Below are 27,705 nucleotides of genomic sequence, written 5' to 3'. Positions count from 1 at the left end.
TTTTCCTGTTTTTTATCTGGTTTTAGGTGTGATTTTCATATTGCTCACACCTGTTTCTTGCCACCAGTGAGTCTGAACGAACATCACATGCTTGAAAAAAGGTTGCTCCCCCATAATTTTGGAAAGGTGCCAACAATTTTGATTAGCTCATTTTTGGGATTGTTCATTTTGCTTTTTTTTTTCTATTTTTTTTGTGTTTTTTTCAATACGCAAAAAGGAAATAACGTGTATAACAAAACGTGTAATTGCAATAATTTTCTGGGAGAAATACTTCATTTACTGGAACAATTTCAGGAGTGCCAACACTTTCGCCCATGACTGTATAATTTAAACAGCATGGAGAGTTACATAACTGTGCAAATCATTTTGTTAATGATCTGTCTGTATAGCTGTAGAAACAATTGCATGCAAGAGGCTTCCAGTATTCTGTTTTCTTTTTCTCAGTTTATTTGCCTGTCAGCTTTATTGATATCAGGACATACCCATTTGGAGAACAGAACAATCTCCTGTAGCACTTCATCCACAGACTTAAGGGTGCTTTACACGAGACGATCTATCGTGCGATAGATCGTCGGGGTCACGGTTTTTGTGATGCACATCCGGCATCGCTTGCGACGTCGGGCTGTGTGACACCTCCGAGCAACACAGTATCGCTCACAAATCATGAGTCGTGTACTCGTCGCTCGGTTTTATAATCTCGTTTAATTAAAATGGCGCCGGTTGCTCATCGTTCCCGGGTTAGCACACGCCACTCCGTGTGACACCCCGGGAACGATGAACAGCAGCTTACCTCTGTCCCGTGGCTCCCGCCGGCTATGCGGAAGGAAGGAGGTGGGCGGGATGTTTACATCCCGCTCATCTCTGCCCCTCCGCCTCTATTGGTCGGCCGCCGTGTGACATCGCTGTGACGCGGAACATCCCTCCCACTTCAGGAAGTGGATGTTTGCCGCCCTCAGCGACGTCGCACGGGAGGTAAGTATGTTTGATGGGGGTTTACGACTTTATGCGCCATGGGCAATCAATTGCCCGTGACGCACAAACGATGGGGGCGGGTACGATCGATCGTGAAATCGCACGATCGGTCATCCTGTGTAAAGCAGGCTTTAGTTATACACAGACGCTGAGCTGACCCATCACTGCCATCATCTGTACTCCAACTACCGTAAGTATGTTCTGATATCAAGTCATCTAAAAGCAAGCTGATAGACGGGAAAAGCCGGGGTTTGGAAGCCTCTTACATGCATTTTTTTTACAGGATTGAATACAAAGCCTTCTAGTAAAAGTGATTTTTAAGAGCTTTATACTTTCCATGCTGTACAAAATGATAAAAAACAGTATAGTCACACTTTAAGTCTACTCACATCTATTTGTGTATATACAGATCCCTTTAGCACAAACCAACGAGTTTATGCTAAGGTCAGACTTCTGTAATGCAGCTGCATTTTAATATCAGTATTAAGACCACAAAATACCGATCACGCTGAGTCTACTGAACCGACCTCCGATTAGCATAGTTCTCTATGATAATCTAAATTCTGTTCCGTAAACCCAAGGAACATCTAGGTCTTGCAGTCATACTACGATTTTTGAGATGCATCTCTTAAAGACACCCTCCTATAAAGATTATTTTAATAAATTTTTATATATATATATATATATATATATATATGAAGTAGTGTAAGTGTATTAGTATTCTCATCTTCTCTGGGATCCATCGCATTTCTGCTCCTCTTCTCATTGACATCACCGCTATTCAGATTCTGCGGCTCACTCTGTGCTCGATGCGTGAGCTGGAAGTCTCTTTTGCAGTGCAAGTCTATAGACCTTCATTCTGATGATCCATAGACTGTAAAAGCCACTTCTGGGTCATGCAGAGGCAGTGTGACCTGTAGAGTCTGAAGAGAGTTGACGTCACTGAGAAGAGAAGCAGAACAGTGCTGGATCCCAGAGAAGATGGGGGTAGGTGAGTATATCAATACATTCTCACTTACACATATACAAAGATTTTTATTTATTAATTTATTTTATATTTTATTGGAGGGCTTCTTTAAAGTCATCTAAGGCTATGCGCGCACTAAGCGTTTTTCGCTGCATTTTTGCACATTTTTCGGGTTCGTTTTTGTGCGTTTTTGGACTCAAAACTGCATGACTTTGCTTCCCCAGCAAAGTCTATGACTTTTCAATTTTGCTGTCCGCACACAACTTTTTTTTTTTAGGTGCGTTTTTGTCAATTCTTTTATGTGTTTTACTGCGTTTTTCAACCATGCCGTGCATTGGAAACACGCAGCAAAACGCAGTGATCAAAAATGCGGCAAAACACAGCCAAAACCGCTCCGAAACGTGGTAAAAACGTTATAGTGCGCACGTAGCCTAAAGTGGCCTAACTCAGTTATAAAAATAATAATATACATAAATACCTTCATGGGTGGAGTCTGATTTGAGCAAAACTCTCATAACTTATCACAGTTAACAAAACATCAGTTCAATAATAAAAACGCCACATAAAAAAAATCTACATTATTACATTGTTTATATACGATACATTGAAAATACTCAAAATCCGTAATCATCAGTTCTTCCATTACATTCTCATTACTATTCCTTTACTTTACGTGTATTTAGAGAAGGTGTGCCGTGCATGGGTTATACACAGGTGCTAAAATGTACATCTAACGGTAAAACTTAGGGGCACTTTGCACACTACGACATCGCAAGCCGTTGCTGCGATGCCGTGCACGATAGTCCCCGCCTCCGCTGCGATATCATGGTGATAGCAGCCGTAGAGAACATTATCGCTACGGCAGCTTCACATGCACTCACCTGCCCTGCGACGTCGATCTGGCCGGCGAACCGCCTCCTTATTAAGGGGCGGGTTGTGCGGCGTCATAGCGACGTCACACGGCAGGCGGCCAATAGAAGCGGAGGGGCGGAGATGAGTGGGACGTAAACATCCCGCCCACCTCCGTCCTTCCGCATAGCCGGCGTGAGCCGCAGGACGCAGGTAGGAGATGTTCCTCGCTCCTGCGGCTTCACACACAGCGATGTGTGCTGCCGCAGGAAAGAGGAACAACATCGTAACATCGGTATTTCCCAATTCATGGAAATGCCGGACCCTACACCGATGATACAATAACGACGTTTTTGCGCTCGTTAATCGTATCAAAAAGGATTTACACACTACGATGTCGACTGCGACAGCGGATGTGCATCACTTTCGATTTGACCCCACCGACATCGCACCTGCGATATCGTAGTGTGCAAAGTGCCCCTTAGATTCATAATAATAGTAGTAAAAATAATAGTAATATTCCCATTAGTCTAATAGACCTCATACTGATATATTCAGTGCTGCAAAATGGCGGCATACACCAAGGGTGGATGGCAAGTTCACCTTAATGCTAAGTCCATTGTATTCATTAAAATGCCAAATCATTCCTTTGTGATTTTACACTGTATCCATGCTCTTGTGAAAAGAGCTCAGCTCCACAGAATGTTTGCGGTGTTCCTCTCGCTCTTGTTCATGTTCTGGGTCATATGTTCCTTGAAGGATAGACAATCGATCCAAAGAATTCTTTGTATGTGGGACCAGTAAGTAATTGTAGATCAAAGATCCAAAAATTCCTCCACACATGGGACCTACCCAAAAGACCTGGGAATAAGCAGAAGGAATAGGTTAATTTTCTTGAGTCATGGAGCAGCGTCCATTTCATAGTAGGTCCAACCGCTATATATATAAGGTCGGGGCCACATGGGGATTACTGTGATCCCCTCGCATGACACTCGACCCACGCAGGCAGTACAGCAGAGCCGAGTGTCATGCGAGTGTCCCTGTGACTGAGGTCGGACTGTGCGAGCGGACCTCAGCTGCGGGGGGCGGGCTGGCTCTGAGGAGGGACGGGAGGGATTTATCTCCCTCTCTCCTCCGTAGCCGGCTATTGCTATTCTCGCCCTGCACTCGCGGCACACCGGTGTAATGCGAGAGCAGTGCGATTTTTCTCTCGCCCCATAGACTTGAATGGGTGCGAGAGAAAGAGACTCGCATTACAGTCTCAGCATGCTGCGATTGTTTTCTCGGTCCGATTAGGGCTAAGAAAATAATCGCTCATGTGCGCTTACATAGGCTAGTATTGGTTCGTGGAGTGCGATGTTTTATCGCATTCTTCTCGCACAGTTTTTCTCACCGTGCGTCTTAGGCCTAATGTGTAGTTATAATCATTATATAGGTATACATTTTAGGATGCACAATCAGTCTTCACTTTATAATTACAACAAATTGCAATTTTCTTTTGAACGCTGGTCTTAAAGGCTATGGCAGGGAACCCCAACCTGTGACGTGGGAGCCACATGTGGCTCTCAGACCTGTGATGTGTAGCTTGTGACTGTCTGTCAACTTGTTGCATTAAAGGGAATCTGTCAGCAGGTTTTTGCTATATAATCTGAAGACAGCATTCTGCAAAGGTTAACATGGAGAATTCGGGGATGACTATCTTGTCAGGGTTCAATCTGTTGTTTTCCTGGAATGTTTGTTTAAGCAGCAGGACTTATGTTGGAATGGTTAGACACTTGGCAAATGAGATGTAATGTTGGTAAATGTAAAGTAATGCACCTAGGACGGAGTAATCCTATAGCTGCATATACATTAAATGTAAAAAACCCGGGACTACAGAACAGGAGAAAGACTTGGGTATTCTCATTACAAATAAGCTGAGCAGCAGCACTCAATGTCAGGCAGCAGCTGCTAAAGCAAACAAGATTTTAGGGTGTATAAAAAGAGAGATTAGATCCCGTAATCCAACGTATTGTTACCCCTCTATAAATCACTTGTAAGGCCACATATAGAATATGGGATCCAATTTTGGGCTCCACATTTTAAAAAGGACATTCAGAAGTTAAGGGGGCTTTACACGGTAGCGATATCGCTAGCAATTTGTAGCAATAGCGAGCGTGTAAGTACCCGCCCCCGTCGTGCATGCGATTGTTTGTGATCGCTGCCGTAGCGAACATTATCGCTACGGCAGCGTCACACATACTTACCTGGTCGGCGGCGTCGCTGTGACTGCCGAACAATCCCTCCTTCAAGGGGGAGGGACGTTCGGCATCACAGCGATGTCACCGCAACGTCACTAAGCGGCCGGCCAATCAAAGTGGAGGGGCGGAGATGAGCAGGACGTAACATCCCGCTCACCTCCTTCATTCTGCATTGTGGCCGGCGGCAGGTAAGGAGACGTTCCTCGCTCCTGCGGTGTCACACATAGCGATGTGTGCTGCCGCATTAGCGATGAACCACCTGGATAAACAACCCTTACCGATTTTTGAGTTTGGGACGACCTCTCCATGGTGAACGATTTTCACCATTTTTGAGGTCGCTTAAGGTCGCTGGTCAGTGTCACACGCTGCGATATCATTAATGACGCCGGATGTGCGTCACTAACAACTTGACCCTGACGATAAAACATTAACGATATCGTAGTGTGTAAAGCCCCCTTTAAAGTCAGTTGAAAGGTGGCTACCTAGACTACTACAAGGAATGGAAGGCCTCCCATATGATGAGAGGTTGGAAAAGTTGGATTTGTTTAGCTTAGAAAAAAAGACGTCTCAGAGGAGATCTCATTTATATGTATAAATACATGTGTGGTCAATATAAAGGACTGGCACATGACTTATTCCTTCCAAAGACAATACTAAGGACCAGGGGGCACTCACTGCGAGTGGAAGAAAAGCGATTCCGGCAGCTAAATAGGAAAGGGTTCTTTACAGTTAGAGCAGTCAGACTGTGGAATGCCCTACCACAAGAGGTAGTAATGGCAGATAATATAACAGCTTTTATAAAAGGGCTGGATGATTTCCTCAGTACACACAACATTGTCGGGTATAAATGATTTAATGACAAAATATATACTGGAGGAGGAAGGTTGTACTAGATGGACCGTGGTCTATTTTCAACCTATGTAACTGGTCTCAGTTCTCGGTTACCGCTGATGATGGCTCAGCGCTTTCACACAGTGACAGTTTAAAATCATGAAGCACATGGTACATCATGATCCGGGAATTGACAGCTGCTAATGACGTACCATATACATCATTGGTTGTTAAGGGGTTAAGTCCTACAGACTAGCCTGGAAAAGGAGTCATAACTATAGCATGCCGTGTTCTGAAAAAAATTAAATAAATAAAAATGTCAAACTGTCTCCTCCAACACAGGTGGATGCAAAAAAGCAAAGTACCAGTCGTTTCATTATATTTTTTCCTCTTTTTGCATCCACTTTCGACTTTGGCTTAAAATAAGTGCCAGGAACAGAAACACTGTATTATGTGCTTCACGTCCAAGAAACAGGATTCGTATGGGTCAAGTCTTGTGCTTTCGTTGTGTTCTTCTTACCCAATGAGAATTGTACAATCCCATAATCATGGCAGGACCAAAAGATCTTGCTGGATTCATTGAACAACCAGTGAAATAGATCTGAAGCCAAGAAAGAGATGGAATCATGTCAGGACACAGAAGAATAAGTACACAATGCGCATAGCAAGAACAAGGCGTTAAGTAACTTACTGACATTGAAAGGAACTTTCCAGAACTTTGTAACTGTGCTATAGAAATTAGGTCTCCTCCAGCAGGAAGAAAGCCGACTCCTATGTACCATGTAGTGCAGGTACCTATCCTCTAAGGCCACCCAATCTGACAGCATTAGGCTATGTGCGCACGTTGCGTACAAGCCCTGCAGAAATTTCTGCAGCGATCTGAAGAGCACATGTGCGCTTTAGATCGCTGCAGAAATGTCCGTAGTGAGCGCCGATTCCATGCGCTCTGCCTGCAGCTCCTGCCATAGACAGAGCAGGAACTGCCGGCAAAGCGCAGGAAAGAAGTGACATGTCACTTCTTTTTGCGCAGCGCTTCGGCAGTAGCCGAAGCGCTGCGCTCTTAGACGCCACGTGCGCACGGCCCCTGCACAATCTCCATAGACTGTGCAGGGGCCGCAGGACGCATGCAGTTACGCTGCGCTACAAAGCGCAGCGTAACTGCATGTTTTTACGCAACGTGCGCACATAGCCTTATAATGTATAGCTCTATATCTCCTCTGTATATCTCCTCTATATTTCTCCTCTGTTTATCTCCTCTCTATATCTCCTCTCTATATCTCCTCTCTATATCTCCTCTCTATATCTCCTCTTTATATCTCCTCTTTATATCTCCTCTATATTTCTCCTCTATATTTCTCCTCTGTTTATCTACTCTTTATATCTCCTCTCTATATCTCCTCTCTATATCTCCTCTCTATATCTCCTCTTTATATCTCCTCTTTATATCTCCTCTCTATATCTCCTCTGTCACGCTCCCCGGGTCCCCTGCGCTGCCCTCCGGCTCACCTGTCACGCTCCCCGGCTCCCCTGCCTCGCTTCCCGGTTCCTTGGTCCGGTCACCGCCGCTCCCCGCTCTCCAGCATCCATTGCCGGCGCGTCCCCGGCGTCCTGGTCCCCGCTCCCGGCGCCCGTCGGCTTCCCAGCCCCAGCCCGGCCCTGCTGCTTCCTCCTCGCAGCTTCCTGCCCTGGCTTCTGGCACTCGGGCCGCGCGCATGCGCATTAGGGCGCGCGCGCGGTCATTGACCCTTTCTTAAAGGGCCAGCGTCCATTAACAGGAAATGATGCAAACAGGTACAGGGTATAAAGGGGTTTGATGTCCAAGGGGGCGGGGCCTGATCTTCGTGTTTCTTAAGCTAGGAGTCAGGTCTCCTGGTGTCTCTATGATATACTCACCTATCTCTCTTGTAGAGCCGTGCCTGCCTCGCCATCCGGTCCTGCCGAATCCCGAACCCCCGAACGCTGTCCATCTGCCATCCTGACAGTCCGTACCATCTCGGATCCCTGCGGTGACCCGTCATCTCGCTCCAAAGGTTCCGGACCCCGCCTGACATCTTCTCGGCTTCCGAACGTGAGCTGCGTCACCCGGACTACCATCAGTGACTCCGTGGTCCCAGGGACTTCTCCGTTATACTCGTATGCACGGACTGTTCTGCTGCCTATAGTGCTCCAGCTACCGGACCCCTTACCACCATCTAGGAGTTCGGCCCAGTGGATCCACCTCCTGGGTCTGCCCGTCCACCTGGCCCTGACAGTAAGATCAGGCCATGGATCCCGCTGCAGCACTAGCAGCCGTACAGGAGGAACTCCAACGCCAGCGTGAGACTCAGACCCGCATGCTGCAATTCATGTCTTCTGTGGACGCCCGCCTGAACACGCTACAAGCAGCAGTTACGTCTTCAACATCCCGGGCTTCCACTAGTCAAGCCACGGCTCCAGCCCCCGTGGCGACTTCTTCAGAAACTTCCAGACTTCGTTTGGCCTCACCACCCCGGTACGCCGGAGACCCCAAGACCTGCAGGGGATTCTTAAACCAATGCTCCCTCCATTTCACGCAGCTGCCGCATTTGTTTGCCTCCGACCAAGCCAAGGTCGCCTTCATCATGTCCCATCTTGAGGGTGAGGCACTGGCGTGGATGAACCCCTTGTGGGAGAAGGGGGATCCTGTGACCACGAACATCCAAGAGTTCCTGCAGGCATTCCGTGGCACCTTTGATGAGCCCGGACGCGCCTCCGCGTCTGCTTCGTCTCTTCTCCGGTTACGTCAGGGGACTCTGACGGTGGGTCAATACGCAATCCGGTTTCGCACCCTGGCTGCGGAACTCGGCTGGAACAACGAGGCCCTAACCGCCGCCTTCTGGGAAGGTCTCTCGGGGCGAATTAAAGATGAGCTGGCGGGTCGTGACGTACCGACCACCCTGGATGCCCTGATTGCCCTAGCGACTCGAGTAGACCTTCGCTTTCAGGAGCGATCCAAGGAAGTGTCCCGTGAGAGACGTCCGGTACGGCATTCCTCTCCTCCGCAGAAGCCCTCCGTACTTCAGTCATCAACAGCTGGGGCCCCCGTCCACGAGCCCATGCAGATCGACCGAGTGCGGCAGTCTGAACAACGTCGAGCAGAGCGGCTCGCCAAGGGTCTCTGCTTTTACTGCGGAGAGGGCACACACCTGCTACGCTCCTGTCCAGAGAGGCCGGGAAACTACAAAGCCTAGGGTTGGTAGGAGAGGCCACCCTAGGTGCTGGGACTCTCTCAGACCCGGTTACGTGGACTGTGCAAGTGACAACGGGAGAGACGCGGTTCACGGCTGAGGCATACCTCGATTCCGGGGCAGCAGGCAATTTCATCCAGCAGGCCACGGTAGACAAGTACCAGGTGCCTGTTACTCCACTCGACAAGCCCCTAGTGATTGCCTCTGTGGATGGGAGACCCCTCTCTGACACCATCTCCTGGATCACCAGGCCGGTCGAACTGCGTATCGGTGCCCTGCACACCGAGAACATCGCTCTCTACGTCCTTCCACACATGTCCCATCAAATCCTGCTGGGACTTCCCTGGTTGCGGACACACGAACCATCAGTCAGCTGGGGTACTGGCGAAATCACCCGATGGGGCTCTTCGTGCCATGAGAAGTGTCTGAAGACCATACAACCCATCCGACGACCTCCGGTTCCAGAGAACCTACCGGGACTGCCCTCGGCCTTTTGGTCCTTCGCGGACGTCTTTGATAAAAAGGAATCTGAGGTACTTCCGCCTCATCGTCCTTACGATTGTGCCATCGACCTGCTCCCAGGAACTACACCTCCTCGAGGACGGATATATCCATTGTCTCCAGCCGAAACAAGGGCCATGTCTACTTACATCACAGAGAGCCTGGCAAGGGGATTCATTCGGAGATCCTCCTCTCCTGCTGGAGCAGGCTTCTTCTTCGTCAAGAAGAAAGAGGGCGACTTACGCCCATGCATAGATTACCGGGGATTGAACCAAATCACCGTAAAAAACAAGTACCCTCTGCCGCTCATCCCCGAATTGTTTGACCGGCTTAGAGGAGCTCGTGTGTTCACCAAGCTGGATCTTCGGGGTGCTTACAATCTGGTACGCATCCGCTCTGGGGACGAATGGAAGACCGCGTTCAACACTCGCGATGGGCACTATGAATACTGCGTGATGCCCTTCGGCCTGTGTAACGCCCCAGCCGTCTTTCAAGAACTGGTGAACGACGTTTTCCGGGACCTGCTCTACGTCTGTGTGGTAGTGTATCTGGATGACATCCTTGTCTTCTCTCCGGACCTCCAGACCCACAGAGAGAACGTACAGCTGGTTCTACAAAGACTGAGAGAGAATCGTCTGTACGCCAAGTACGAGAAGTGTGTCTTTGAGCAGTCTTCTCTCCCCTTCCTGGGGTACATCATCTCTGATACCGGACTGCAGATGGATCCAAAGAAGGTCTCCTCCATTCTCAACTGGCCTCCTCCTTCTGGACTGAAGGCAATCCAACGTTTCCTGGGATTCGCCAACTACTACCGCCAGTTTATCCCTCACTTCTCTGCTCTGACTGCTCCTCTCTCCGCTTTGACCAAGAAGGAGGCTAATCCAAAGGACTGGTCACCTGCGGCCGACGCCGCGTTTGGCTCTCTGAAGCGGGCATTTGCCTCCTCTCCTGTACTCCACCGTCCGGAGTTAAACCGCCAGTTCACCTTGGAGGTGGATGCCTCCTACTCGGGAGCCGGAGCAGTGCTCATGCAGAAGTCCTCCTCCGGGAAGATGGTAACTTGCGGATTCTTCTCCAAGAGCTTCTCAGCGCCTGAGCGCAACTACACCATCGGTGACCGAGAGCTATTGGCAGTCAAACTGGCTCTGGAGGAATGGCGCTACCTTCTGGAAGGAGCAATGTACCCCGTGATTATTTACACGGACCACAAGAACCTGGAATACCTGCGGTCCGCTCAGCGACTGAACCCACGGCAAGCCAGGTGGTCCTTATTCTTTGCCAGGTTTGATTTCCAGCTCCATTTCCGACCCGCGGACAAGAACGTACGCGCTGATGCCTTGTCCAGGTCTTTCATGCCCATGGAGCAGGAGGAGGAGACTACCCAACCCATCATCTGTCCTAGCAAAATCATTCCGGTGGCTCCTGTCACCCTGGCCCAGATACCGCCCGGGAAGACCTATGTCTCTGATACTGACAGGCAAAAAGTGTTACACTGGGGTCATGCCTCGAAAACAGCCGGTCATGCTGGCCAGAAGAGAACATGGGGTGCGATTGTACGCCATTACTGGTGGCCATCCCTTCGCATGGACGTCGCTGCTTTTGTCTCTGCCTGCTCCTCTTGTGCCAGGAACAAGACGCCCAAACACCTGCCATATGGCCGTCTTCTGCCTCTGCCGATACCCTCAGTTCCGTGGCAACACATAGCGATGGACTTTATTACGGACTTGCCATTGTCCTCCGGACACACAGTCATATGGGTCGTGGTGGATCGGTTCTCTAAAATGGCTCATTTCGTCCCTATGGCTGGACTGCCCTCTGCTCAGGAACTCGCGGACGCCTATATACATCATATCTTCCGCTTGCATGGCTTTCCATCACACATCGTATCCGACAGAGGAACTCAGTTCACCTCCCGCTTCTGGAGGGCGCTCTGCAAACATCTGTGAGTGACTCTGGACTTTTCTTCTGCCTACCATCCTCAGTCTAATGGCCAAGTGGAGAGGGTCAATCAAATCCTGACCTCCTTCTTACGTCACTATGTCAACGCCCATCACGACGACTGGTCCACGCTTCTTCCTTGGGCTGAATTCTCCCATAACCACCACATCAGTGAGTCGTCCTCCAGCTCTCCCTTCCATGTCGTTTACGGACTTCAGCCCTCCGTTCCATTGCCTGTATCCCCTTCTTCGGATGTCCCTGCTGCTGATACTGTAGCCCGTGACTTTGCAACCATTTGGGACTCTGTCAAGGCGTCCCTTGGGCGTGCTTCCCTGCGGATGAAGAGACACGCAGACAAGAGACGTCTGGACCCTCCGTGTTTCTCTCCTAGAGATCTAGTCTGGCTTGCTTCCAAGTACGTCCGATTGAAGATACCATCCTACAAGCTGGGTCCTCGCTACATCGGGCCGTTTAAAGTCCTCAACAAGATCAATGAGGTCTCCTACAAGCTAAAGCTCCCGGCCACGATGAGGATACCCAATTCCTTCCACGTCTCCCTGCTCAAGCCGGTTGTCCTTGGTCCCTTCTCCGCTGCGGCCAGTTCGGCTCCTCCTCCTATTGCCGATGACGACATCTATGCGGTAAGGGATATCGTGGCCATGAAGACCGTACGGGGTCGACAGTTTTTCCTGGTGGACTGGGCTGGGTATTGTCCTGAGGATAGGTCCTGGGAGCCCCGGGAGAATGTGGGTACTCCGCTGATCCGTGCCTTCCTGTCCCGGTTGCGGGGAGGGGGGCGTGGGGGGGGGGTACTGTCACGCTCCCTGGGTCCCCTGAGCTGCCCTCCGGCTCACCTGTCACGCTCCCCGGCTCCCCTGCCTCGCTTCCCGGTTCCTTGGTCCGGTCACCGCCGCTCCCCGCTCTCCAGCATCCATTGCCGGCGCGTCCCCGGCGTCCTGGTCCCCGCTCCCGGCGCCCGTCGGCTTCCCAGCCCCAGCCCGGCCCTGCTGCTTCCTCCTCGCAGCTTCCTGCCCTGGCTTCTGGCACTCGGGCCGCGCGCATGCGCATTAGGGCGCGCGCGCGGTCATTGACCCTTTCTTAAAGGGCCAGCGTCCATTAACAGGAAATGATGCAAACAGGTACAGGGTATAAAGGGGTTTGATGTCCAAGGGGGCGGGGCCTGATCTTCGTGTTTTTTAAGCTAGGAGTCAGGTCTCCTGGTGTCTCTATGATATACTCACCTATCTCTCTTGTAGAGCCGTGCCTGCCTTGCCATCCGATCCTGCCGAATCCCGAACCCCCGAACGCTGTCCATCTGCCATCCTGACAGTCCGTACCATCTCGGATCCCTGCGGTGACCCGTCATCTCGCTCCAAAGGTTCCGGACCCCGCCTGACATCTTCTCGGCTTCCGAACCTGAGCTGCGTCACCCGGACTACCATCAGTGACTCCGTGGTCCCAGGGACTTCTCCGTTATACTCGTATGCACGGACTGTTCTGCTGCCTATAGTGCTCCAGCTACCGGACCCCTTACCACCATCTAGGAGTTCGGCCCAGTGGATCCACCTCCTGGGTCTGCCCGTCCACCTGGCCCTGACATCCTCTCTATATCTCCTCTTTATATCTCCTCTTTATATCTCCTCTTTATATCTCCTCTATATTTCTCCTCTGTTTATCTCCTCTATATTTCTCCTCTCTATATCTCCTCTTTATATCTCCTCTCTATATCTCCTCTCTATATCTCCTCTCTATATCTCCTCTGTATATCTCCTCTGTATATCTCCTCTCTATATCTCCTCTCTATATCTCCTCTGTATATCTCCTCTCTATATCTCCTCTCTATATCTCCTCTCTATATCTTCTCTATATATCTCCTCTCTATATCTCCTCTATATAGCTCCTCTATATAGCTCCTCTGTATATCTCCTCTGTATATCTCCTCTATATATCACCTCTATATTTCTCCTCTGTTTATCTCCTCTCTATATCTCCTCTATATCTCCTCTATATCTCCTCTCTAAATCGCTTTTCTATATCGCCTCTCTATATCGCCTCTCTATATCGCCTCTATATACCTCCTCTATATACCTCCTCTATATATCTCCTCTATATATCTCCTCTATATATCTCCTCTATATATCTCCTCTATATATCTCCTCTATATATCTCCTCTATATATCTCCTCTCTATATCTCCTCTCTATATATCACCTATATATTTCTCCTCTCTATATCTCCTCTCTATATATCACCAATATATTTCTCCTCTGTTTATCTCCTCTCTATGTCTCCTCTATATAGCTCCTCTGTATATCTCCTCTAGATATCTCCTTTGTATATCTCCTCTATATATCACCTCTATATTTCTCCTCTGTTTATCTCCTCTCTATATCTCCTCTATATCTCCTCTCTATATCGCCTCTCTATATCGCATCTCTATATCGCCTCTGTATATCTCCTCTCTATATCTCCTCTCTATATCTCCTCTCTATATCTTCTCTATATATCTCCTCTCTATATCTCCTCTATATAGCTCCTCTATATAGCTCCTCTGTATATTTCCTCTGTATATCTCCTCTGTATATCTCCTCTATATATCACCTCTATATTTCTCCTCTGTTTATCTCCTCTCTATATCTCCTCTATATCTCCTCTATATCTCCTCTCTATATCGCCTTTCTATATCGCCTCTCTATATCGCCTCTATATACCTCCTCTATATATCTCCTCTATATATCTCCTCTATATATCTCCTCTATATATCTCCTCTATATATCTTCTCTATATATCTCCTCTATATATCTCCTCTATATATCTCCTCTCTATATCTCCTCTCTATATATCACCTCTATATTTCTCCTCTCTATATCTCCTCTCTATATATCACCAATATATTTCTCCTCTGTTTATCTCCTCTCTATGTCTCCTCTATATCTCCTCTCTATATCGCCTCTCTATATCTCCTCTATATAGCTCCTCTATATAGCTCCTCTGTATATCTCCTCTGTATATCTCCTCTGTATATCTCCTCTATATATCACCAATATATTTCTCCTCTGTTTATCTCCTCTCTATGTCTCCTCTATATCTCCTCTCTATATCGCCTCTCTATATCTTCTCTATATATCTCCTCTATATAGCTCCTCTATATAGCTCCTCTGTATATCTCCTCTGTATATCTCCTCTGTATATCTCCTCTATATATCACCTCTATATTTCTCCTCTGTTTATCTCCTCTCTATATCTCCTCTATATATCTCCTCTATATATCTCCTCTATATATCTCCTCTATATATCTCCTCTCTATATATCACCTCTATATTTCTCCTCTCTATATCTCCTCTCTATATATCACCTCTATATTTCTCCTCTGTTTATCTCCTCTCTATGTCTCCTCTATATAGCTCCTCTGTATATCTCCTCTATATATCTCCTCTAGATATCTCCTTTGTATATCTCCTCTATATATCACCTCTATATTTCTCCTCTGTTTATCTCCTCTCTATATCGCCTCTCTATATCGCCTCTCTATATCGCCTCTATATATCTCCTCTATATATCTCCTCTATATATCTCCTCTCTATATTTCCTCTCTATATCTCCTCTCTATATATCACCTCTATATTTCTCCTCTGTTTATCTCCTCTCTATATCTCCTCTCTATCTCCTCTCTAGATCGCCTCTCTATATCGCCTCTCTATATCGCCTCTATATACCTCCTCTATATATCTCCTCTATATATCTCCTCTATATATCTTCTCTATATACCTCCTCTATATATCTCCTCTATATATCTCCTCTATATATCTTCTCTATATACCTCCTCTGTATATCTCCTCTATATATCTCCTCTATATACCTCCTCTATATATCTCCTCTATATATCTCCTCTATATATCTCCTCTATATATCTTCTCTATATATCTCCTCTATATATCTCCTCTCTATATCTCCTCTCTATATCTCCTCTCTATATCTCCTCTCTATATCTCCTCTCTATATCTCCTCTATATATCACCTCTATATTTCTCCTCTCTATATGTCTTCTCTATATCTCCTCTAGTTCCTGTAAAGTCAGAGCTGTCCATCAATGATAAATGACCAAGAGAGACCAGTAAAGGACGTGTGAGCTTTATTCACAATCATTCTCCGATAGATTTTCTGGTGGGTGCAGTCATACTCATGTCCACATTTAAAGCAGTGCAATTATATTAGATCCATTACTTTCTTACATACCCCAAGTAGATGTCCTAGAGTAACAGAAAGACCAATGGATAAAGCTGGTGATCCAGTGTTGTCTGATCTTCTGCTGTCTGTTGTACCAAAAACACACAAGACAAGCTGCATGGTGAGGAACAGCTCCACTGCCACCGCCTGCCCAGGAGTGGTGTCCTCATTAATCTGAAAAGACACAATATTGAAATGAATGTGAACAGCTGCCAAACTTCTATCTGCTTTGGTTATTTCTCGGAGAAGAAACAAACGGCATATTAGTGGTATTATGGTTTTTGGGCATATTTTATTCCACAATGAACAAAAGTAAATATGCAACACATTTGTTTTTGCTCCGATTTTCATGAGCCGTAGTCTAAGATCTAAGACTTTTCTATATAAACAAAAGGCCTTTTTCTCTCAAATATTGTTCACAAATTTACCTAAATCTGTGAGTGAGTGCGTCTCCTTTGCCGATATAATCCATCCACGTCACAGGTGTGGCATCTCAAGGTGCTGATTAGACAGCAAGATTATTGCACAGGTGTGCCTAAAGGGGACTTTACACGCAACGACATCGCTAACGAGATGTCGTTGGGGTCACGAATTCGTGACGCACATCCGGCCTCGTTAGCGATGTTGTTGCGTGTGAAATGTACGAGCGACCGCTAATGATCAAAATTACTCACCTAATCATTGATCGTTGACACGTCGTTCTAATCCCAAATATCGTTGCTGTTGCAGGACGCAGGTTGTTCGTCATTCCTGAGGCAGCACACATCGCTACGTGTGACACCCCAGGAACGAGGAACAACTTCGTCCGCCGGCAACGAGGTGGGCGTGTCTTTCTTTCAGCTGCTCTCCGCCTCTCTGCTTCTATTGGACGGCTGCCGTGTGATGTCGCTGTGACGCCGCACGAACCGCCCCCTTAGAAAGGAGGTGGTTCGCCGGCCACAGCGACGTCGCTAGGCAGGTAAGTGCGTGTGATGGGGACTAATGATATTGTGCACCACAGGCAGCGATTTCCCCGTGACACACAACAGACGGGGGCGGGTTCAATCGGCTGCGACATCACTAGCGATGTCACTGCATGTAAAGTGGTCTTTAGGCTGGTCACAATAAAAAGCCACTCTAAAATGTGCAGTTTTATCACACAGCACAATGCCACAGATGTCACAAGTTTTCAGGGAGCGTGGCAATGCTGACTGCAGGAATGTTCTCCAGAGATGTTGCTCATTTACCTACCATAAGCCATCTCCAAAGGTGTTTCAGAGAATTTGGTAGTACATCCACCCGGCCACAGAACCGCAGACCACATGTAACCACATCAGCCCAGGTCCTCCACATCCAGCACCTTCACCTCCAAGATTGTCCGAGACCGGACACCCGGACAGCAGCTGCAACAATCAGTGCATAACCAAAGAATTTCCACACAAACTGTCAGAAACCATCTCAGGGAAGCTCATCTGCTGCTCGTCGTCCTCATCGGTGTCTCCATGTGACCGCAGTTTGTTGTCGTAACTGACTTGAGTGAGCAAATACTCAGATTTGATGGCGTCTGGGACCTTGGAGAGGTGTTCTCTTCTTTGATGAATCCCGGTTTTCACTGTACAGGGCAGATGGCAGACTGCATGTATGGTGGCGTGTGGGTGAGTGGTTTGCTGATGTCAAGGTTGTGAATTGAGTGGCCCATGGTGTTGGTGGGGTTATGGTATGGGCAGGTGTATGGTATAGGCACCATACACAAGTGCATTTTATTGATGTCATTTTGAATTTTGAATGCACAGATATACCTGAGGCCCATTGTTGTGCCATTCATCCACAACCATCACCTCATTTTGTAGTGTGATAATACATGACCCTATATTGCAATAATCTGTACACAATTCCCCAAAACTGAAAATATCCCAGTTTTTGCATGGCCAGTATACTCACCGGACATGTCACCCATGTTTGGGTGCTTTGTATTGGCATATAGAATAGCATGTTCAAGTTCCTGTCAATATCCAGCAACTTTGCAGCCATTGAAGAGGAGGTGACTAACCTATCTAACCTCCCCGGATACCTCCAATACTGTAAAACTGCACATTTTAATGTGGCCTTTTATTGTGGCCAGGCTAAGGCACACCTGTGCAATAGTCACACTGTCTAATCAGCATCCTGATATGCCACACCTGTGAGGTGGAGGGATTATGTCAGCAAAGCAGAAGCCGGGGCCACACGAGGGACTAGTGCAATTCTCGCATGACACTCGGCTCACGCTGGTAGCACAGCGGGAGCCAAGTATCATGAGAGTGTCATGAGAGTGTCACTGCGACTGAGGTCCGATCATGCGATCAGACCTCAGTTGTGGTGGGGCAGGCCGGCACTGAGGAGGGGCGGGAGGGATTTATCTCCCTCTCTCCTCCGTAGATGGCTATTGCGATTCTCGCCCTGCACTCGCAGTACACCGGTGTAATGCGAGTGCAGTGCGATTTTTCTCTCACCCTATAGACTTGAATGAGTGCGAGAGAAACAAGGATCACATTACAGTCTCAGCATGCTGCAATTGTTTTCTCGGTCCGATTAGGGCTGAGAAAATAATCGCTCATGGGTGCTGACATAGGCTAATATTGGTCCGAGTGGAATGCGATGGTTTATCGCATTCCACTCGCACCGATTTTCATGCCGTGTGGCTTAGGCCTAATCCTAATTTAGACAAATTTGTGAACAATATTTGAGAGAAAAGGCATTTTGTGTACATAGAAAGTCTTAGATCTTAAAGTTCAGCTCATGAAAAATGTCAGCAAAAACAAAAAAGAGTTGCATTTATATTTTTGTTCTGTGTATATATAGTGAAGCCAGTTCTGTCAATCAATAAAGCGGGGGACGGAGCTAGCCAGCAAAAATTGTGGAAAATAAGATTCTTTGGGCAGCGTACCCATCCACAATGCCTTGAGCACCGGTTTTATATCGGTAGAATGCAGATGAACCAGCCTTCTCCTCGCTCCTTGGCTGCCTCTGTGGAAGAGAATAAGATCATGTCTATAGCCTCCTGGAACAGCCGGCCTATGTTGGAGAGGACAATGGAAGGTGTATTACTTGTTATTTCATGTGTGGGGTTTACCTAAATATAAAAGAGACGTTCTTATCTTTGGACTGTTTTCTTTGTTACAGCTATGAAGAAAGATGGTACTGCACAATAATAATGTGCAATCCCGGAGAAGGTGAAGGCCCCGGACACAGAGGGACCAACACCACAACTCCACACTTAGGGGCACTTTGCACACTACGACATCGCAAGCCGATGCTTGCGATGCCGAGCGCAATAGGCCCCGTCGCAGCTGCAATATCATGGTGATAGCTGGCGTAGCAAACATTATCGCTACGCCAGCTTCACATGCACTCACCTGCCCTGCGACGTCGCTCTGGCCGGCGACCCGCCTCTTTATTAAGGGGGCGGGTCGTGCGGCGTCATAGCGACGTCACACGGCAGGCGGCCCATAGAAGCGGAGGGGCGGAGATGAGCGGGATGTAAACATCCCGCCCACCTCCTTCCTTCCGCATAGCTGGCGTGAGCCGCAGGACGCAGGTAGGAGATGTTCCTCGCTCCTGCGGCTTGATACACAGCGATGTGTGCTGCCGATGGAACGAGGAACAACATCGTAAGATCGGTCATTTCCAAATTATGGAAATGACCGACGCTACACCGATGATACGATTACGACGATTTTGCGCTCGTTAATCGTATCAAAAAGGCTTTACACACTACGATATCGCCTGCGACGCCGGATGTGCGTCACTTTCAATTTGACCCCACCGACATCGCACCTGCGATGTCGTAGTGTGCAAAGTGCCCGTTACACTCACTCAACACCATTTTTGTAGCGTACTGGGGCGCAGAAAATGCAGTGCTTTGCCAATTGCTACCACCTCGCGCACGTTTACATAACATCAGTATGTGTGGGTTCAGCTTCTAGAACTATCTTTCAAATCTAACTTCGTTACTATAGTCATGTGTTGGTGTCGCGGGCGGAGAAGGGGACACTGCGCTCTCCCACTGCTCGGGTCCGGCCGCTGGTGCTGCTGCTCGGTGGTGGCTCGAGCGGTGGGCCGGATCCCGGGGACTCGAGCGGCGCTCCTCGCCCGTGAGTGAAAAGGGGATTTGATTGTGGGGATTTATTGTCCGTGACGCCACCCACGGTTGTGGTGATAATGGTGACACCACCGCTGCTCTGGACGGGGATCCCGGGAGCGGTGACAGGGAGCAGCTTGGTTGTTATTTCTCCCCTCCGTGGGTAGGGGGTTGGTTGTCCCGGGGCCCGGTGATGGGGTAGGAAAGGATGGCAGGCGGGTTACGGGGCCTGGCGAGGTGCAGGGTCGCAGGGGCAGCGCTGTGCCGCACGGCACGGTGGTACTCACTCAGCCCAATGATGAAGACACAGTTCTCGGTAAAACACTCGGCTGGATGGACGGGTCCCACAGACGGCTGCGGTGTTGTTTCTCCCGGCAGGTTGATGGTGACTGCCTTTCCCTGCACCTAAGTACGGTTGATGGTTCCGATGGGTTCCCACCGGTAACCCGCTCCCCAGCTTGGATATGGGCTGGAGGAGCCCCTCTTTGCCCGCAGGCGCTGGCCCTGAGAAACGGTTGCCTTGGCGGTGGTGGTGTCTCCCTCTGTTGGTTGGACTGTTGCCTTCTGTCGGGACTTGACTGTTTGGAAACCCAGGAGGTCCCCTTCATTAACGGATTCGGCAAATTCATGGCGACTCCTAGCCTTGCCGGGGTCCGAAAAGCCCCTGCCAGATGGTGCTGGCTTCTCTTTGTGTACCAGTCCGGTACCGCCGGGCCACCGCCCGTCCACGGTCCTTACGGTAACTCGGATAGGCCACTCCTGCAGACGGTCACCACCGTCTGCCAACCTTGCTGATCTGTCCGGGCCACACACCCGGACCAACTTCAGGCTGCTCTCTTACTACTTTCTTCCTTCCACTTCAACTTCCACAACTAATCTGCCTGGTTTTCCCGCCTCCAGGGCTGTGAACTCCTCGGTGGGCGGGACCAACCGCCTGGCCCACCCCCTGGTGTGATCATCAGCCCCTGGAGGAAAGCAACAAGGGTTTTGTGTCTGACTTCAGTGTGCCTGCTGGGAGTGTGGGTTGTGTGGGTGTTGTGCTCTGTGGCCCCTGGCTTGACCAGGGCGCCAGATTCCCCCTTAGTTAAATGCAGACCGTCCGCGGGCTGCCCGTCCATCACCGGTTTTATTTTCACCAACTGGAAAAAGATAGAAAAACGGTAACACACAATACAATTATAATAACTTCTTCCCACATCGGGAGGTACTCTTACTTAAAACGTTACGGTTGCAAATGGTCACGGCTTCCGCTCTCTCCCACCCAAGCAACCTGGCCCTGATGCTGCCCCTAAGCAAACAGGCAGCACCCCTTGACCCCAGTCCAGCACAAGTTGCCCGAGCGGGTTCTGTCCTTTTCAGGGGACCCACGTCCATGGGGAACCCCTGAAACCCCCAGAGGATTGCCACCGGTGGTGGCTGGGCCCCAGCCTGCTCCACTGCGGGCCCTTCCTCCAATCTGCCTCTCCGGAGGCGGTAACGGTGGAAGCCACAACAAACATTTCTATTAACATGCCACTAAGTTTGTGGTTGCCCTGCAAGTTCTCGGGCTTGTTCATAAAGAGTTCTTTATGCAACTTTTTGAACGGTCCCCACGGGGACAACGGTGCCGGCAACAACCGGTTTCAATCAGCAGTAAATCAGATGGCAATCAGGTGACTTCATCGGTAGATTATCCTTATCATTTTTGCAAAACTTTCAAAACTTTAAACAGTAGTGGTCCCAACGGGGACATTGACAACGGCATTCCGCTGCCTTTATTCTGAGTCCTCAGATGAGGCGGCCCCATCCTCCGCCACCAGCATATCAAACATGCAGTGACATGCCTGCTGGGACAGGGGTGCCCGGTATCCGTTCCCACCATTTCGCGCGGTGTAATAGACTACCGATTCTCCCACGTAACAGAGACGCTCACTTGCCTCTTCACTTCCAGGGGTGGGCTCAGCACCGGAGCTGGAGTCACTGGAGTCACTATCGCTTGTCTCTGCGTCAGGCGGGTTGCCGCCAGCTGCCGCAGCCTCCTGGCTTCCAGTATCCAGCACATCAGATCCCTCCACGGTAGCGTGGGGCAGTAGGTCAGGTTGGCTAACACTGAGGCGTCCCAAGGATAATGGTAGGGACGAAATGAGGGCCGTGATAGGACCGGGCCCCCCAGCCGCAGTGGCCGGTCTTGGTAGGACATGGGGACGTGGGTTACCCGTTGGCTCCGTCACATCTGCGCCCATCCCATACATTAGGGCAACTGCAACCAGCGTTTCCACCTCATGGGCCCACTGCTCTATCATGAGATATATCTGACTTTGCTGGCATTGGTGGAACTCCATCACTCGGGCCTTCATCCATGCCACGGTCCCGGGCTCGGGGTCTGGCGCAATCACTGCCGGGACTTCTGACACATCCTCATCAAGGGGTCGCGGTCCCAGCGGCTCCCATGGGAGCGGTTCAGGGGGGCCCTGAGCGTCTCCAGCCGGTTGGTCCGCCGGGGCGGGTTGGCAGGGTACCGCCACCGGTTGGACCGGTAGCGGGCCTAGTGGCGTGGCGGCAGCAGCTAACACGGGTAGCGGGGAGGGGGGCAGGGTGAGCGGGTGCAGGCCGGGCTCCTCAGCCGCAGGGGCGGATCCCTCGGGAATACAGGGGCGTGGGTCTCTTACCCGCTCCTTCAAATCCTCTTCCACCTCACGTCTCCGCATAGCGGCCACCACGTCCGCCATGTCGGTCTCCCACTCCTCCAGGAGGAGCTGCATGTGGGCCTGCAGACGGTTACTCAGCGGGACGGTCTGGTCACTCAGCCACGTCGCCGTGCCGGGCGCGGGGGCTTCCTCGTTGGGAGTTGGGTTATGCATCTTGGTAATGAGGTCTTCCAGGAACCCAATATCGCTGCAAAGTCCTGGCGTCCCTGCTTTTATAGCCGCGCTAACATGCGACCGGCCGCCATTTTGTCCCCCCTTAGTTTCTTTCCGGCTCCTCCTCTATTGGGGCGGGGTTTTGGCCTTCGCGCCTCTACTACTGGAGGAGACGCTCGAGCGGGAACTCTTCGCGCCCAAGATGGCAGCTTCGGCAAATTTTTAGCCGGACACCTCCGGCAGTCACACAAGGCGCACCTCCACCAGTCGGTAGAACGGTAGGATCCTGTTCGTGACGCCAAGTTGTCGCGGGCGGAGGAGGGGACGCTGCACTCTCCCACTGCTCGGGTCCGGCCGCTGGTGCTGCTGCTCGGTGGTGGCTCGAGCGGTGGGCCGGATCTCGGGGACTTGAGCGGCGCTCCTCGCCCGTGAGTGAAAAGGGGATTTGATTGTGGGGATTTATTGTCCGTGACGCCACCCACGGTTGTGGTGATAATGGTGACACCACCGCTGCTCTGGACGGGGATCCCGGGAGCGGTGACAGGGAGCAGCTTGGTTGTTATTTCTAGGGGGTTGGTTGTCCCGGGGCCCGGTGATGGGGTAGGAAAGGATGGAAGGCGGGTTACGGGGCCTGGCGAGGTGCAGGGTCGCAGGGGCAGCGCTGTGCCGCACGGCACGGTGGTACTCACTCAGCCCAATGATGAAGACACAGTTCTCGGTAAAACACTTGGCTGGATCGACGGGTCCCACAGACGGCTGCGGTGTTGTTTCTCCCGGCAGGTTGATGGTGACTGCCTTTCCCTGCACCTAAGTACGGTTGATGGTTCCGATGGGTTCCCACCGGTAACCCGCTCCCCAGCTTGGATATGGGCTGGAGGAGCCCCTCTTTGCCCGCAGGCGCTGGCCCTGAGAAACGGTTGCCTTGGCGGTGGCGGTGTCTCCCTCTGTTGGTTGAACTGTTGCCTTCTGTCAGGACTTGACTGTTTGGAAACCCAGGAGGTCCCCTTCACTAACGGATTCGGCAAATTCACGGCGACTCCTCGCCTTGCCGGGGTCCGAAAAGCCCCTGCCAGATGGTGCTGGCTTCTCTTTGTGTACCGGTCCGGTACCGCCGGGCCACCGCCCGTCCACGGTCCTTATGGTAACTCGGATAGGCCACTCCTGCAGACGGTCACCACTGTCTGCCAACCTTGCTGATCTGTCCGGGCCACACACCCGGACCAACTTCAGGCTGCTCTCTTACTACTTTCCTCCTTCCACTTCAACCTCCACAACTAATCTGCCTGGTTTTCCCGCCTCCAGGACTGTGAACTCCTCGATGGGCGGGACCAACCGCCTGGCCCACCCCCTGGTGTGATCATCAGCCCCTGGCGGAAGGCAACAAGGGTTTTGTGTCTGACTTCGGTGTGCCTGCTGGGAGTGTGGGGTGTGTGGGTGTTGTGCTCTGTGGCCCCTGGCTTTTCCAGGGCGCCACATTGGCACCCTTGAATCTGCTCCTGAAAATAAAGTAATTTCCCCAGAACATTATTGCATTACAGATGTTTTCTTATACAGATGTTTATTTCCTTTATATGTATTGAACCAACACAAAAAAAGCAGAGAACAAAAGGCAAATTGGACATTATTTCATACAAAAATTTAAAAATATGCCGGACAAAATTGTGGGCACCCTCAAATGAATATTTGGTTGCACACACTTTAGAATAAACAACAGTAATCAATCACTTCCTATAACCATTAACAAGCTTCTTACACCTCTAAACTGGAATTTTAGACCACTTTTCTTTTGCCAACTGCTCCCGGTTTCTTATATTTGAAGGCGCCTTCTCTTAACAGCAATTTTAACATCTCACCAATGGGAGTTAGATCCGGACTCATTGCTGACACTTCAGAATTCTCATTGCTTTTTTCCATTTCTGGGGGCTTCCAGAAGTATGTTTGGGGTTATTGTCCTGCTGAAAGACTTATGGCCTAGGACGGAAACCCAGCTTTCTGATACTGGGCACTACGTTGCAACCCAAAATCCTTTGATACCCTTCAGATTTTAGGATGCACACAGTCAAGGCACCCAATGCCAGAGGCAGAAAAACAATCCTAAAACATGTTTGAACCTCCACCATGTCTGACTGTAGGTACTGTGTTCTTTTGTTTGTAAGCCTAATTCTGTTTTCAGTAAACAGTAGAATGTTGTGCTTTACAAAAAAGCTCTATCTTGATCTCATCTGTCCAAAACACACTTTCCCAGAAGGATTTTGGCTTGCATAGATTTTGCAAACTGCAGTCTAACTTTTTATGTTTCTGTATCAGCAGTAGGGTCCTCCTGGGTCTCCTGCTGTAGCGTTTAATTTCATTCAAATGTGGGTGGATACTTCGCACTTACACTGAGGCACCCTGAGCCTGCAGAAAATCTTGAATTTCTTTGGAACTTGATTGGTGCTGCTTATCCACCATCCAGACTATCCTGCGTTACAAACTTTAATCAATTTTTCTCTGCCATCCATGTCCAGGGAGACTATCTACAGTGCCATGGGTTGTAAACTGCTCGATTATGTTGGACACCATAAACAAATGAACATCAAGATCACTGGAAATGGACTTGTAACTTTGAGACTGTTGATATCTTTCAACAATTTTGATTCTCAAATCATCAGATAGTTTTCTTCTCTTTCTGTTCTCCATGATTAGTATGGCACACACAGACACACAATGCAAAAAATTGAGGTAACTTCTCCCATTTTTATCTGGTTTCAGGTGTGATTTTCATATTGCTCACACCTGATATTTGCCACAGGTGAGTGTGAACGAGCATCACATGCTTGAAACAAAGTTGTTTAACCATAAGTTTGGAAAAGTGCCAACAATTTTATCCAGCCCATTGTTACAGTTTTGTTTGAAATGATGTCCAATTTGCTTTTTTTCCCGTCCGTTTTTTTGTGTTTTTCAACACATACAAAGGAAATAAACAGTTGTATAACAAAACATATGTAATTGCATTCATTTTCTGAGAGAAAACTTCATTTTTTTGGAACAATTTCAGTAATGCCAACACTTTAGACATGACTGTATTTCTGCTGTACTCACTTTACCCTGTGCAGTATAGAAAATAACCTTCTACTGCTTCATGGAAACTGTCAACAAGCTGCTATTGATGGATCTGTTATAATATTACATATCATACTGTCTTAAAATGTGTTTTCTTAGTGCTTTTATACATGATGGTGTTCAATTCTTCGGGTCCAGGTCTTCTTTAGCAAATGTCCTGACACCCCCTGCTATTGTGCACATAAATTTATTACAACTCTTCCAAAACTTTTGTGAACAAGCCTGAAACTGTTGGACATCTTTACTGGCATATGTCCAATTGTCCATGCAGTGTTTCAGCCCTGTGCCACTGTGTATTTCACTATTATTTCCATAGTAGTCAACATGCCTGACAATATACATACATACATACTGCTTTTATCAAGCTGGAATAAGTATCCAGGAAAGAACTGAAAAGTGGCACAGGCATGGGAAAATAAAGTATCTAGATTGTATGTTATTCAAATTATGTATGAGCTGATTTATGGGCTAAGTTATGGTATATAAACAATAGTTACATTATAAATCAGCCATAATGACACCCATTAGCAGCGGTTAGCCTTATTGCTGTTAGTTTCCACAAAGTAGCAAATTTATTTATATTAGAAAATAATAAGATACTAAAAATCAGTTGAAATGTCAAACAAGTACTTTTAAAAAACATTTCATATGTCATGAGACATGTCATAAATTTAGATTAGTGCTTACCCCACTATTCTCTCAAATGAAGCAATGAAGTTGAGCGCGTCTGCTTCTCTGTTTTAGAGATTTTTGGGGGTTTCTGAACTGGAACCTACCTGTTACAGGGGCGTACAGATGGAACAGGGGCTTCTAGGCTGACTTTAAGACTGGAGCCCCTGCACTGTCCCTGCACTGTCCCTTATCTCAAAGGTAGACTTGATGGTAGCCAGGTTCGAGCCCCCAGTGTGGCCCTGTCTCCTGTCCAAGACCTGATACATCCCCCCACCCATGGAGCGGGCCGGATACCCAATAACCAAAACCCCACAAATAATCACTGACAAGGGTAAATGAAAACTCGTGCACACTGCACTCAAACACAAAGGATTGACAATATGTGAACTGGGGAGTAACACAAAATGGGTAGGAAATAAACACACAACTAGAGAACTCACACACGCTGAACCACAACTTGTAGATCATCATACAACTGGATAACCACAGGAACCGAGGAAGCAAAATGCTATATCTGGCACTCATACCCAGTATCCAGAAGCTTATAAATGGTGAGGGCAGCTGGTGGTGGTCAGCAGCCTGAGCTCCAAGCAGATGATCACAAGCCAGCAGGGATTAACTCCCGCTGTACTGGAGAGCGTGAAACCAGAACCAGCCAACACCCAATACAGACTGTGCAACTAAATGATCTTAGGCTGTTTGTCAGACTCTGCAAAGTGAACAGAGTCCAACGCTGCCATCACACCCAATGAGTGCAACGCAGAACACCGCATGACACCACCACCTACCACCCGTCCTGGTGAAAAACATCTGACATTTCTATGACATATCCAAAAGATATTTTACAAGTACAATTACATTTTAAATTGTTCCCACTTTTTCATCCATGTTTCACTCACCGCATTAATGGAGAGGTTCCCTCGCACTTTGGCTGGGGTGAACTCATAAAGTAACCCCGCTCCGGCCACAGCTCCCAACATCTGAGCCAGGATGTAGAATATACATTTCAAGAAGGAGATCTGTGATGCCACCAGGAATGCCAGCGTCACTGCAGGGTTCAGGTGAGCTCCACTAACATGCCCTATCACCTGGACAAGGGTTCCTATAGCTAAACCAAAGGCTAGAGAAATTTGCAGAATACTCGGGAGTGCAGATGGCCAAGGTAATGCACAGCCAAGACCAAAGAATACAAATATAAGTGTGCCTAAAAATTCAGCTAGGATAGCCCGTGAGAAGGCCCCTGAGCACAGGTTTTTGAACAT

General features: G+C 48.9%; 1 protein-coding gene across 1 annotated transcript; it reads right to left on the bottom strand.

Annotated features, from left to right (window-relative positions):
- Positions 1-3,155: 3,155 nt before the first annotated feature.
- LOC142290587 (aquaporin-5-like) lies at positions 3,156-27,705 on the bottom strand. Its single transcript, XM_075334549.1, has 4 exons — positions 27,343-27,705; positions 15,740-15,904; positions 6,380-6,460; positions 3,156-3,649 (listed from the first exon to the last, which is right to left on the bottom strand). Exons 1-4 carry the CDS (start codon positions 27,703-27,705, stop codon positions 3,446-3,448), a joined length of 813 nt encoding a protein of 270 aa, XP_075190664.1. The 3' UTR covers positions 3,156-3,445.

This window comes from Anomaloglossus baeobatrachus, chromosome 2 (assembly GCF_048569485.1).
Source record: "Anomaloglossus baeobatrachus isolate aAnoBae1 chromosome 2, aAnoBae1.hap1, whole genome shotgun sequence".
In the NCBI taxonomy this organism is placed as follows: domain Eukaryota; kingdom Metazoa; phylum Chordata; class Amphibia; order Anura; family Aromobatidae; genus Anomaloglossus; species Anomaloglossus baeobatrachus.
Note: the sequence above shows the minus strand (reverse complement) of the source record. Positions and strands in the feature narration are given on the sequence as shown.